At 30.7% G+C, this 15758-nt stretch overlaps 1 protein-coding gene across 2 annotated transcripts in view; it reads right to left on the reverse strand.

The window, feature by feature from the left end:
• The window catches only part of RYR2 (ryanodine receptor 2), a 760518-nt gene that overhangs the window by 63960 nt on the left and 680800 nt on the right, over positions 1 to 15758 (reverse strand). For both annotated transcript variants that reach the window (XM_056816085.1, XM_056816086.1), the window contains 3 exons: positions 6196 to 6276; positions 5383 to 5471; positions 3609 to 3737 (listed from right to left, as the gene is read on the reverse strand). In XM_056816085.1, coding sequence (XP_056672063.1) covers positions 3609 to 3737; positions 5383 to 5471; positions 6196 to 6276 — 299 coding nt within the window. The remainder of the gene's footprint in view (positions 1 to 3608; positions 3738 to 5382; positions 5472 to 6195; positions 6277 to 15758) is intronic.

Below are 15758 nucleotides of genomic sequence, written 5' to 3' on the forward strand. Positions count from 1 at the left end.
CAATAAGACATTATAAGTCTTATACAAATAATGGGAAAGAAGAATGAACAGAGAAGAATTTACATTTATATCAAGCCATATAAGACATCTTATAGTTTTTAGACAGTATTGAAAATTAATACAAAAAATTGTATCTAATAACTATCATAAGTCTAGAACTGGAAGAAACCTTAGAGGTTGTGTCATCTAGTCTCTTCCTTTTATAGATGAAGTCCAGACAGAGCAAGCTACACATTTCACATAGTGAATGCTCAAGAAATGTTGACTATCATGTACATGTTGCATGAATTTAATTCCTTTTCTTCCTATTGTAAAAGTTCTAATCAACCTATGTCTACAATACTAACCAATGCCAATATATTTTCCCCTTCATTTAAGAACTGAGGGCTGGCTTAACAAATGATTTATAAATAATTCATCATATTAACTATTTAGTAAAATCCAAGTCATTAATTAAGGTGGCCCAAACTGGCCAATTTGGACCTGTATTATTTATATTATCATACTTATACGAATGCATATAGGTATACTTACACAATACTTAATGCCATCTCCATTAAAATTTAATCTTGTGCAATTCAGGGTTACCTTGTTCTGTTTATTTGTATCTCACAGCACTTAGCATAGTCTCTGGCACTTAATAAATGTTTGCGGAGTGACTAAATGATTGAGAACTAAAGCCCAGATATAGTGAAAAAATATTTAAAAAATTTGGTATGTAGAATTAAAGGGTGCTGTGAGATTTTAATGATCCAGGAGATTTTAAATGAATTAGATGATTAATAAAACAACCATTTTTATTATTATTTTTGCTTGTTAGAATATCTCGATGTATGTAAGATATGTAATGATTCATGCTTTACATAATATGAAGCACAAATGTATTTCTCCAAAGAATGAAATATAGTACATAATACTTATTTATTTTTTGGGGGGTCAGAAACTGTATGTTCTCCCTCCCTATGGGAGATTCCACAGTACTGACAATAGGGATCAGAATTTTAGAAAAAGCAACTTTAAAGGGTCTGGTGGTGAAATTTTTAGCCTCTTCAGACCCTTTTTTAATGGAAGTCTCTGTATCTTATAGCATTTTGCTTATTGTTTTGTTTAAGATTTAATTTTGTTGTTTTAAGTTCATATATTAATGTATTTGATACTGTTCTGTTACACTGAATCATTTTAATCTACTGTGTTTTAACTATTAGATATATTCTGTTACCTTTCCCTTATGACTACTGAACAAAATATTGTAAATTATTGTAAAAGAATATTGTAAAAGCCCATAAACAGCCTTTTTTTCATTTTGCATTTGTTAATTGTCACATAAATGATGGATGGATTCAACCTGGCTAACAGCCTTTAGAGAATTTAATAAGCTAAGAATTTAATTGTAATGTTAAGAGATCTTCAGAAATAATTTTAATTAGCTAATGGTTTCTGAATGGATGAGATTTTTTTTATATTTATATTTTAAAGAATGTTGTATTAAAGGTAGAAAAACAAAGAAATGTTCCTACCAAGGTATTTCTATGAAGCAGGAATCCAAAAAGAGCTCCTGCAAAATTCTTCAGGTTAATTTACTTCCACCAGAACAATCTAGATTTCTTGGTGATTTTCTGGACCTGAATAAGTTTTACTTTGTTTAAAAATATATTTGCCAAGGTTGAAAGATTTTCTATGTCTTTAAAAATTTGGACAAATATCCATCAGTTCATAGTTTGTTTTTTTGTCATAGAGCAACTTATACAAAATATCATAGTGGGTTTGTTTGCTATTGTAAATAAATGTATTATATATAATATATGCATATTATATATATAAATTATATATGTATAAATAAATTGTATTATAACTGTGGGGATATTGATACTTTTTGAATGTGCATTACATGTTGTACTATTGTTGTTTATAAAAAAAAAACTATTGCTTTGTGAAAAATCATTTCCTTTGCACTCACAGTGGATCATGGTCAGATATGAAGAGGAAATGGATCTCATTTTTGGTGAGAAACCTTGTATTCCACATTTCCTTAGCTGACACAGTGTATCAATGGTTTTAAGTTATATATATTTTTATTTTAAAAACTCTTATTATTGTTTTTTTTGCATGTGCAATATACTATTTCAGTTTTATTTTTTCTTTCCTTTTTGTATTTGAAGCACGCGTCACCAGTATTGAGATTTTTCTTTAACTTTTTTGATTTTGCAGTAATATAAATTTAAAATATATTTGCTATAATGTCAATGCATACCCAAAAAGCTTTAGACTATAAAAATGATGCCACTGATTGTTTAAAAAAATTATGGGACTTTGCTTAATGATTTTGTCTGATTCCTAGACAAGAGAATACAAAAAGAGTCATTGCACAGTGCCATAGAAGCATTAAAGCTAAACTGCATAGTGCCAATTGAGCACGAGGTCAAAGAGACCAACCGATTGATTGATGAAAAATTTGAGCCAAGACAAGAGGACTTGAACTTTTTTGGGGTTTGAGGTTATGGCTGTTTAACAAATGTTAAAGGCAGGTCTTCTTTGTCCCACATTCTACCAAGTATCTCAAATTTGGCTCCTACCTGGCTCCTATAATCTAGTCCCTTTTCTGTCTTTCACAGTGTGGAAAACTTTCTATAGTCCTGGATACTGATTGGGTAAATGCCTAAATTCTTAAATCATTTTAATTGGGCCCTGATTCAAGGACCTGTTATGGACTTAGTTTTCCTTTACTTAGAATTTTTGCACATAAGACTTTGATAATCTATATTTCATCCAGAATTTATTTTTTTAATTTGGATTTTTAAAAATATTTTTTTTAATTTCTCTTGCCAATTGATTCATATAACTCATAATGCAGCTATGCATCCCTAAGTGATCCCTGTGTTTTTCAACACCCTCTTCATGGGGGAATGTATTATTATTATTTTAAATCGCAAATTTTAAGTTCTTTTTGAGAGTAATTTTAGGTTAAGAAACATGCTACCTCTCCAAATCCAGAAAAATGAACTCTTCTTAGAAGACACCATGAAGATGCCTCCAAAGACCACAAGTTACATCAAGAAGATCGAGAATGAACTTTGGATGTGGTTGATTGAATTGAAGGTTGATTGAACATTTAATTTGAATGTATACTCTTATGCCAAAAGGAAACTGCCCCCTAAATGGCTTTTTGTCAATATGCCTAGCAATGATTGGTCTTGTTCTCTTTTCCTCTTATCCTCAAATTATTGCAATTTCAAAGTTGGTATGTTTACAAGACCCACTGGAGAGACTAGTCTTCAATGGGTCTCAGGGGGGGAATGTATGATTTAAAATCTGTTAACCCTAAAAAAGAACTACATATCCCAAGAGGCCACTGACTTCCTATCATTACATACTTCCTGTAGGTAGAGGATAAAGGGTGTGGGCTTTGGAGGCTCCTGCTCTCTGATGTAGAATCAGCAGTGATGGTGGTGAGTGGGGATGGCTAAAAATGGCTAACCAGCCATGGGCACATGGTCTTTATTTTGTGTCTTCTTTATTCCTTGATGTCTAATAATCATTAATAAATCTCTTAAAATATAATATTACTATTGAGATTTAATTTTAACTTTTACAAAATACTATATGCTTACCTGGATGTATTCTGTAAGAGTGTTGAAGACCTGTTTTGCTACTTGAATTGCTTTGGAAAAATTTCGTTGCCCTTGTTCATCAATTACATCTTTCCCAGAATAATACCAATAAAAATCACTAATTGATTCCTATAAAATAGAAGAAATATTTTTAAAGATATAACTTTCTTATCCATCCTAAAAAAGTATATCAAACTTAAATAATACATTACAAAAGTAAATAAAATGTTTTTGAAGAAAGTGTATTAATGAATTATGTCCTTCAACAATTCAAAATGTTATTTAGAAACTCCTTTTCTAGGTAACAGCCCAATAAAGAGAAATAAAGAAATGTGTAAGCTAGATTTAAATAACTGTTTATATTTAATTATGTTAAATACCACAAATACAGTTTTATAGAATTAATAAATATGTATCCAGGGAATAACTGAAACTATATATGTGTGAGCCATGGGGGAATAGCAAAGACAACCAAAGAACTGATTTTTTAAAAATACAGATATCTTCTTTCTTCCCCCCTCCAATTCAGCAAAAATATATATATATATATACAGAATAAGAAGTTCATTACTTCTCTTTTGAAATTGAGGTAATTGGTTGGACATATTACAATGCTAACAATAATAGTGACACCAGTGAAAACTAAATTGATCTCCATCCAATAAAATATTTATAACAATAAATTGAATCTTGGGAAGAATTTTAGCTGGTTAATAAAACAATTTTGCCTTAAATAAAGTAAGATATAAAATTATATAGATAGATGGATAGATATTATATCTTTTATGTACTTAATTCAAAAATCAATTTTTCTCATTACCTTGTGATTACAGATGTCTGATGTTTTGAAATTGAAGAAATAAAATTAGGAAAATAGAATCAAAGGTTTTCTAATGATGTTTATCTAATGATAATTGATTTTTTTTCCAGCAAAGTCCTAAAATAAACTACTTGATGATCATGATTACCAGAGTTGGACGAGGTTTTAGAATTCTTTTGATTTACTATACTGACTTAGTTTTCAGTCAAGGCTCTGTTGCTGTAGTACAGTCTAACTCTGGACTTATGATCCCATAATGCTATGAAGTACTCGATTTGGAGTCTAAAGACCTAGTTTTAAATACTGGCTCAGTCATTTACTCCCTGTTTCACTTTGGATAAGTTAACTAATGTCTCTAGGCCTCAGTTTCCCTGATTAAGATGAAAGATTGGACTCAATTATTTCTAATGTTTCCTTCATCTCTCATTTTTTGAATCTATATTGAATTGTAAAATATATATTAATTAAGATGATGGTGATTCTTTTAAGAGGGTTAAATCAGAATTATAAAGAACTATAATAGCTGAATGGCACAAAAAACCTTAGATTATCAATTGTAACATGAAGATGGGTAATTGTAAGAGATTCAAGTTCCTTTAGCAAAATTTCTCATTCATTCAGTCTGGTAAAGAATTGACCATTAATTCTAGGTAACTTGCAAAAAAGAAATGAATGACAAAAAAAATGGAAGAATGAATATGGGTCCAGAAAACAAAACAAAATAGGGAGCTAGGAAACAAGGGAGTAGAATTCCAGGGGTAGGGAATGGTAGACCAAATCTATGAGCTGAAATGAGCATTACTTTTCAATTTGGAGGCTAGGGAATAATAATATCAAAAATATTTCTATTTAGTCAAAAATTAAAACATATTAAATTATGTCTCAACTCAGGGTTTGCTATAAGACTCTGTGTCTTCTGATAATTAGTTGCTAGTAGCATAGAAAGTAAGGTACCTGAACTCTCAGGAGGTAGTCCACCGTGGAGATGATTATATTAACAGTTGTATTATTGCCAGTCTGAGTTCTTAGATAATTCTGAAAATCTACATGAATTAAAAAAAGAAAGTCATTGTACTAGCTCCAATTTAAAGTTATTTAAATGTGTATCTAATTAATATGTATTCTTCCCCTTTATCTAATTTTAATCATCTGTCACACATGAAAATCTATTATTTTATGCTTTTTTAATTTTTAAAATTCAATACTTATCAGCTAAAATATATTTATAAATGCCATATTTCTAAGTGTGCCACAGAATGTAAAAAACTGAAAATATTTTATTCAGAGAAAAAATGTACACATATTTTCACTTTTTTCAAAGGAAACTTTGACCAGGTGGCCTATTATAGAAGTTTTCCACATCATAAATAGGAATTTATGGATCTCATCATTAAATCTTCATGAAATCTAACAAATTCTTCACAACGTACAGTAAGGGCAAAAAAAAACAATACTCAAGTCCAAATTCCACTACTCATTTTCTGTGAGTTTAGACAAGTTACTTGACTATTTAGTCTTTGTTTCCCCTTTGTAAAATGAAAATATATATTACCTATCTCAATGAGTTGTTATGATGATCAAATGAAATAATAGATTTGAAAACCCTTTGAAAAAGCATAGAGTGAATTACAATTATAAAGTAATAAGGAAATAACTTGTAAACCTTAAAGTACCAGGACAATGTGAACTATTATTATTGTTTCTAGGACATAAGAAAAGGTATTTCTTGCTACCATCACTACAGCTAGATGAGGATGGCTTACAAACCTGAGTTGTGTCCTTCACAAAGCAATTGTAGGAAGCGGAAAAGGTCACAAGTGAACTCATCATCCTGCAGTACCTTCTCTCCTGCAAAAAGGCCACATGTATGAAACATTATGAACAGCTCTCAACTCTATCAATACTTCCTCCCCAATCGCAACCCCACAGAACCTGCAAGTTGATCTAAAGTTGTTCTGAGCCAAAAACAATTGCAAATCATAGCATCATTTCTATCTGAAGCTCATGAGGGTATGTGCTTGGCAGATAGATGCCATTTCCCTTTGGTAAAAACATTTACACTTTAAATACCCAAATTTATTTGTTAAATGTAGCAGCATGGGCTTGGCAACATTTTAAAAACAATACATTGGTTTGTTTATACTTGTGATTTGAAAAGTAGGTGTTTGGGTTGTGTGAGCATGAACTTTGTATCACATACAAAGTTTAATGTAGATCTTTACTATACTTCATGTCAGAAAGTGAATTACTACAAACACAGGGAATAAGATACAGGATGGTGTTTCTTTCAAATGAGTATAAACAAGGCTTCTTTTATAGAATTACAGTTATTAGAAGTTTCTCATTCATTTCATTTTACATAGTTCTATTATGTGTTTGCCTACAGACTATACAAGGTCAAAGACTATTTAAGAATTATTTACATGATGTAAGTAACTAGCTTAAAAGTTCTATTCCAAGACCTTTAGGGAACTAGTAAATGGACAATTTCAAATATCAAATTTAGAGGGCAACTTTAATAACTCATTAGAACTAGAATTAAAATTTAAAGTAAGGAAAATTAGAAGTTAGATTTATGAACTTTAGGTAGAAATATCTTGTAGCCACAGAAGACATAATTTTATAATAATAAGAAGACAAATAGTTATCAGGAAGAGAAATTCAGATTTTCTTATCAATTAATTTGATGCCTTTGAACACTTTATTTTCTCCATGAGAGAAATATTCGAATAAAGAACAGTAATGAATGTGAGGAAAATCTTTGACAATTATGTGGTCTCAGAATCTGATATTCATAGAGATGTAATATAATGAAAAATTTTAAGCAAATAAAAGCAATTACTTGTTTTAATCAATTACTTATTAACTTGGAAATACCATGAATTAAGTCAGAAAATGTATAATGGTTTACTGTTTATATAAAATCTTGAATGATCAGTATTACAATTAACTAATGGACATAGCCTATGACTTTTAAAGTGAGTGGCTTCAGTGCAATGGCAGGATTAGTAAGCAAAATCATTTTGAAAACAAATGTGATTATAAAAATGTATATGGTATATAAATGGTATATAAAACCATAATCTTCATCTTTTTATGGCTTCTAATATGTAATAATCAAGTAGCAGAGCTAGCTTTAAGAAATATAGACATATATATATATATATATATACACACACACACACACACATAAAAAACAATTCATAAAATATAGGAATATGTAAATTTTTGGCTTTTGTTAAACTGCTTCCTGTGAGTTAAACTCACAAATAAGAAAGACCTGATGATGATGTAAGTGATATAGAGTGTAAATATTAGACAAAAGCTGATTTGATCTCTCTATTGTGGTAGTTGGTATTAAATAATGGGCTATTTTACACATATTAATTTAAATGAGATCATATAGTTATAAATGTTCCTTTTAAGCATAAAGAAAAGAGTGGGTTTATAAGGAAGATGTCAGAAAAATTAATTAATAATTAATGAAAGTATTTTAAGATATAACCTTACATTTTTATTTTATTGCTTTTACTGACTAATTTTAAAAAATGAATCTAAAATCAAAATTATAAATTACTTGGGACAAAGGATAAAAGAAATATTCAAATCACTGAGGTTCATTGTTCTTATGTGCATGTTTCATTTACATAAACAAGGCATGTCAAGCAACAGAGTATAGTAATGGATGTAAAAAGTAGTGTATTTCAAATTCTATGAATTTCATCTAATATGAATACATTCTGATATAATTTTTCTTATCTATAACATCAAATGTGCTAATGTATATACAGTGATTATAAAATTATTAAGTACTATATACATTTAAACTATTATGATTGTCAACTTCAAAGAGAAGTTGAAAAATGAAACTATTTGACCAGTAACAATCCAAGATTCTGCAGTCTGATATTAATGAATCTATATTTCAAAGTATCTAATGTTGGAAGAAAGGCAAGATATTAGTTCCTTTGCACAGGTTTTTAACTTGTGGTGACATTGAGGTTAAATGCTTAAATTGTTTAGTATGGAAGATAAAGAGTTGTTATTTGAAGATGTTCTTAGGAAACATTTTCATTAAAGGAAATTATTTCTACACAAACAACTGAAGACAACTAAATATTTATTTTTCGAAAACTGAGAAGATATATTTGACAAATAGTGCAAATCTTTTATACTTATTGAAATTTGCAACTCCATCTATCAGTATACATTTTTATTAAAGTGTCACTATACATGTCATTAATGACATGAGATAAAGAAGAGATAGGCATAAGAGGTAAAGAAATGAGAAAGTCATTTCCTGTCAAGAATTTCTGTTCTACTTTTGGATATAGTCATAGAAATGAAGAGGTAGAGCATTCTAGATAGGAACACTTGCCATAGCCAAAGCCTGGGGGTTAAAGATGAAATCCTGTGAATGAAGAATATGTAGGAAACTAGAGTGGCAGGAGTTAGATTTTGGAGTTTGTATTTTATCTTAGAGGCAAATGAGATGCCTGGAAATTTCTGAAGCTGGGAAATTATCTACTCAGTTCTGTGCTTAAAGAATATCACCTGGGTCTATGTGTGGAATATGATCTAGAGGTGGCAGGGAAGCCAATTAGAGATGAGGGTAGTTTCCAAGCAAGAAGCACTCTGAGTCTGACCTAGAACAGTTGTAGCATCAGTGAAGAACAGGGGACAGATGCTGTGGAAGTAGAGCAAAGGGAAGGCAATAGGAAACCCAACAATAAACTATCTGTTGAGTGAGATTTTCTGAAGTTAAGGTATTTTCAATTCTCTTACATGTTTTTCCTCTGAACATGAGCCACATATCACTAAACATTTACTAATGTTAAAATATGAAGAAAATGACTGCTCTCAATAGTAAGGCCTTCACCCAGAGATATTTGAAAGTGGTGGATTATTTTTGACTTTCTAAATAAATGTTCCTGTACAATCATCTATTCTTACTACAATAAATGGTTCATGGAGTCTCTTTTCGTCTTGCAACTAAAAAATAGGCAGTCTCATGAAAAATGTGAGCATTTTGAGATCAGAGACTGTCTCTTTTTATTCTTACAATTTTTTTTAAAACCTGTACTTTCTGTCTTGGAATCAGTACTATGTATTGGTTTCAAGGCAGAAGAATGGTAAGGGCTAGGCAATGGGAGTTATCTGACTTGTCCAGGGTCACACAGCTAGGAATTATTGGGGTGATATTTGACCCCAGGACCTTCCATCTCTAGGCCTGACCCTAACCCACTGAGCCAAATAGCTGTCCTCCCATCACTTTTAATATAGTTATTTATTAATGAATTTTTAATTCATCTACTCACTCAAAATAAGGCCTTACATATTAAATCTTAAAAACTGTTTATTCTTAGTTCTTAATTATGATTGTATAACAATCTGCTGTAATATCAAACAATTCAGGATAATTGGAGAAAAATAGTCAGAATCTGTGATTTCTTTGCTATGAAAGAACTCTGGAAATTTCTGTCACAAATTCATATGGTGCAACAAATCTGTAATTTATAATTTTAAAGGTTTATCTGGGCCACTGAGAGGTTAAATAGCTTGATAATGGTCACTTGGGTAATATGTATCAGAAGCCAGGTGCTACCCTCTATTCTCATGTGAGACTGAGGCTGCTGAGGAGAAGGCTCCTATCAGGAACACCGGGTCAAAGTTCAGAAACAGAGCTAATAGGGAAGAACACCAGTAGAGCAGCACCTACTTACTGGGAGACTGAATTCTAATATTGACAGTAGACTTTGATGTCTCCACTTCCCTCCCATGAACCGTATGCAAGATTACCTGAGGTGGCTATGGTGTTGTTACATTAAAAAATCCATGCCTACAAACTAAAATGTATACATATTAATGTACTTCCCTAAGTACGTGGTGATACAGTATGACCTGTGGAGCTGAGTTAATTCTTTGTTTAGATTCAATTTATGTGATACAAAGTAGAGCACAAATATCTATCTAGTAAATCTATACAGTAATGTAATCACTCAGGTTAAAATGTTGAGAGTGCCCATGCTGCATGTAAATGAAATGATAACAGAGATGAATGGCTTTATGTCTGCAGAGGGTGCAAGATCAATAGTCTAACTGGAGATGTATATAAAACATGACATTGCAATATGATGTAAACCAAGATCACAGACTGTAATGAAATGAAGAAAAATGTCTGGCATGCCCAAACTTTTATTTCTCCTATTTAAAAAGTCCTTTTGTGTATGGTCAGCAAGGGTCTATAGTATTATGAATATTTAACAAATAATTTTATAATGGAAAGAATAAAAATATATTGGAGACATTACTATTGTTATTTATACAAAGAATCTTAAGATGCAACTTAAACTTGAATAGTTATCTGCATTTTACCTGGATACCAATCAGTGCTGGCTTAAGAAACACTGGATTAAAACTGACAATATGTTAAATTTGAATTAGCTTTGTACCAAATGTACTCTGTATTAACTCATTCATCCTGAGAAGGCTTAAATGTTAGACCTCGTTAGAGATAGGTTCTCTGTAGGCAAACAATAAATGCTTTTAATTTTTTGTGGCATCTTAAGTTGTAATGACTTAGATTTTAAGAAGTATATAAACTAAAACCTATAAAAAGAATAGGCAGAAGGTTACTCTTTCCAGACATCAGTGACCCAAGAAATAGTAAATGCCACCCTAGAAGTCTAAAGAGGTCTAAACATTTTCTAACTGGCTTAATGTTACCTGGCCTAATTCTCAAAGAAAAAAAATCTAAATAAGTTTAGATTTATTTTTAAAGAATCCTAAAATTAACTAGGAAAAGTTGAGGAAGATGAAACATTATGCACTACACTAATTCTAACCATTCTTTTAAAAACAAATAGTTTTATACCAGAGTAATAATGGGAAATAGAGATGCATTTGGGGATACTCAATAATTTTTTTTCTAAAATAGAACCAAAAAGCATACCATTAACTTAAAGGATATAATTTTGATAATAAAACCATGAGGAAAAAAGTTCATTCTTTTTAATGTTGTTTAGTGAGAAATTATAAATTTGTATTGGTTGAGGGGAAAAAAATAATACAAAATAATGCCCTTGCAAATGGATTTGCCACATACAATATGATACATCTAAATTACAGATTAAGATGAACCAATGTAAAAAAATTGTGATCATAAAATCCTAAATGTGAATTGTTATGAGAGTGATTACCCTTGTTTTCACCAAAACCAGATGTTTTTAAAGAATCATTTAATTTAGAAGAGTCCCCCAAACACATTTTCCATAAAGTTACTTCTACTTTTAAAGTTTAATGCCTTAATTTATGAGCTTGAGAGAAACAACCTGTAAATAAAATCCAAAAGAATGTTCAGTAAAGTTTAGGAAAACTATTTTTAAAGGCCGGTGGAATAGTCAAACCACCTAAGAAGCCTACTAGGTATCAAAGGTGCCAACAGGATAGGATGTGAAGGAGTAAAAGGCTAAATAATATCTAAAACAAAGCAAAAACTAGTTTGGGGACAGAAAAAAAAAAACAGCTACTACAGGAAAGAAAGATCTATAAAAAGAAAAAAGTTCCAAACAACTATAAAAAGAAAATTAAAGCTGTTTTTTGTGAAATTTACAGATTATTCCCATGTCCCTCAAATGCATTATCAGAGTTTACAGTTTAAAACTTGTACAAGAACCTCAGAAATAGAATACCCTGTATAGTGTAACAGACTCGAATCAAATGATTTGCCTTCATGCCCATGTGCAAAATGAACTTAGAACACAGTGCCTAATATTTGGTGATGGCTTTACACATTTCAGAAATTTCAGTGTAAAAGGCAGACAAGGAATGTAAATAATGAACAAATTTTAAAATGATCATTATTTTAGGAATATATAATGGAGCCAAAATTCAACTTTTTATTAGTAGGTCATTATGAAAAAGAAGTAGCATTTTAAACAGGTGTTTGTTGCCAGAACACATGTGCATGTAGAACTTTGGAAAAAAACATCTTGATCAAACAACTTTTGTGTATAATTTGGTTCAATTTTCACACAGGCTGATTAATATTCCATTGCAGAAAAGACAACCAAAACATAGAATCAATATTTTAGACTATTTTTGAACTACAAATGGAGTTTGGAAAAAGAGGAGTACTATGTTTTTAGTTTTCTGAAGAGACTGAACAAGTTCTGAGAAATCTGATTTAAGAAGAAAGTATCTGAAAAGCAATCAAACTAAGATTAATGCAAGTCTTTATTCAGAACCTTTTTCAGATGTTAAAATAAATAAGATAAAAATACAAAAGATGTAATATTGACCATATGAGTATAAAAAGAATAAATATATTTGATTAAGAATAATTGGAATTATCACAAGTGGGGAGTTCTAGGGTTGGGTTTTTTTTTAATAGTTGTAATATTGGTAAGGGAGGAAACGGAAGCCAGTATAAGAAGTTTTTTTATAGCAATATGAGGAGAATTTGGAAAATATCCATTATTATCAATTCATTTGATAAAAATATTCTCTATTTGCATACTAGGTATAAACCATTGTCTGATTACATTCATGATTCCTGATTATAAGGAAACATAGTTCTATTTGGGGTACCAAATTTAAAGGCTATTAGTATCCAGGATATTTATCATATCATTTCCTTATAGAAAAAAAGTTCAAACTTCAACAACAAATGAAGAAGTTAGCAGCTATAGAATATATATTTCATACATCTGTGCCTTGCCTTCAGTTAATTAGGAGTAAAGATGAGGCTTAGGACAAATATTTGATTTGTGAAAAGAAAGGAGTAGAAAGTACAAGGGAAGCATTTGATAGATAATTGTTGAGTCAACAGTTCAATTCAACAGATATTTGAGAATGTTTTATATACATAGTACTTGAACTATTAAAAAGTCTACTTGACTTCATGGAATTTGGTGATAAGATAATTTGCATAGAGGGATCTTTAGTCACCGTATTGTCACATTATAACTATGTGAATGTGGTTTGTCAGGGAGACAACAAATGAGTGAACCATCCAGGGATCCATAGATTTTCCTCTGAAATAAACATTTTTTGGGTCTAATCCTCTACTGTTAGCACTGACACATTTGGAATCTTTGGTGTATCCTATGCTTTAAATATATAAACTTTTTTAATATAATTATTATATGAAAGGAACAACTAGGTATAAAATTTAAATGGGCTGCTGATTTCTAAGTTATTGATTAATACTACAAGGGCACAAGTAATAATAATCAGCTTTGGATTAGTTACTTGATTAAAAAAATATGAACACTGGAAATACTAGTTTTCCTAATTCATGCTGCTAGGCCTCCACTAAAGTGGAGGAATCTGATTCCTGCCTTTCTCATTGATGAGAGTTCTAAAAGGCTATATCAGCAGAGTAGATTCTGACAAACTCTGTTTCAAGTTGGAAGGGCTACAGGGTCTGGCAGCAGATTATGTGCTATTATGGAAACACAACCTTAGTTAATTTTGGAAGAGCTCATCACCAGAAAGCTGGTCATCAGTTAATTAATGTGCATGGCAATAACTACTGAAGGTAGCTATAAGGAGTGTATTATGGGAGTTTACAATCTACATGAGAGGTAGGAGTAACCACAAACAAAATCAGACACATTTTGAAGTATGGAAGTAAATATAAGCAAGACCATAAAAATTCATTTATGTCCCTAATAGCTTAACAATATATTCTAAATCTTATCCCTGTCTAATGCACATATAGTTATCTTACATTTGATAAACTATCTTGCAATTATTCTATTTTACCAATTTAAGAAGACATAATAAAGTAGAGCTAGGAAATGATTTTCCAACACTAGGGAATTGAAAAGCCCACATGGAAAGAGAGAAACAACAAAGGTAGACCAGATCTCCATTTTAGATCTATCACAGATTGTCTGTGATTGCACAAATCAGTGCAGCCATAAAGCCACAGTAAATACAAAACAGAAATACTACAGGAGGAATACAGCACAAATTCTATTTATTTTTGTATACAACCACTACAAAATACTGAGACCATTAAAAGAAAAACTAAAAAACCATACCAAACAAAAGAAAAATTAACTAAACAAAGCTTGCTGCTCTTTCAGCTAGTGTGACAATCATAGCAAATCCTGAAAGAGAAAGGAAGAACAAAGGAATGGAGAAGGCTTGGCACAAGAACTAAAAGAAATTAGAGTGTATGATGATTACTAAAAATTCACTTCATTTAAACAGTTAAATAATGAAAAACACAAACACAAACTTTTACGCTTCAGGTGCTGTACAAGGCTGACACAAAGTTAATAATAGGACCAAATAAAGACTGCTTTTAATAATTACCACGCTCATGGGTGATGACTGAGGAAAGGAGGACAAGACATTTATAGTAGTTGAAAGAAAAGGAAATGAGGAAAAAGAAAAAATGTTGAGTTTTATTTTTATATGATTAAAGCAGATATAACACATACTCAGTACTGACTAGGGCAAGACATTTCTATGCTTAAGGGAAAGAGTAAATACATCAGGTAAAATGTAAATGAATAATAAAGGAAAAAATCCTGATATCAGAAGAACAACTCTCACAGTAAAAAAAAAAAACTATATATATATATATATATATATATATATAAAATTTCTGAATTTGAAAGCACAAAATTAATTCTAACCCAAATTCTGCTGACTAGGAAATCAAAGACTTAGGATAAGGGCTACATTAAGTATCCCATTTAAGGTTCTGAAATTACTAATGGTGACTAAATATATATTTAATTAAACTAGGTTTACAGTATCTTGAACATTCTGGGTAATAATTTGCTGTGAAATATGAAAATAGTCTAAAGCTAATCTATTTCTTATGAGAAAAGTCACTGTTCCAAAATATACTTCCATGCTAGACTAGAACTAAAAATATCCACACACACCCAATTCCAAGAATCTACTCAATTTTTTTAACTTGGTGTGTTCTTTTAAATCAGACAATTTCATAGCAGTGAAGCATATCTGTGTTGACACTGATAGTTATACACATACATAGGAAAAATGATATAGTATTTACTTTTAAGTAAGTAAAGATAGCTTTACAGAAGTAGCAAAGTATGGTACAGAGGGTCCTGGACTTTGAGTCAGGAAGAGGTAGGTTCAAATCCTATCTCAGATATATATACCAGCTCTGTGATTGGGAAAACTGCTTAACCTCTCTGTGGTCTAACTTACTTTATAATGGGGAGATTGAACTTGATGATACAAGGCTCCTTTCAGCTCTGAAACTATGATCCTTTACAAATTATATTCTGACTTTTAGTTGATAATGAATGGAACTTGAATATTCATATCCCAAGTGAAAA

The sequence above is a fragment of the Monodelphis domestica genome, chromosome 2 (genome assembly GCF_027887165.1).
Source record: "Monodelphis domestica isolate mMonDom1 chromosome 2, mMonDom1.pri, whole genome shotgun sequence".
Classification (NCBI taxonomy): Eukaryota; Metazoa; Chordata; class Mammalia; order Didelphimorphia; family Didelphidae; genus Monodelphis; species Monodelphis domestica.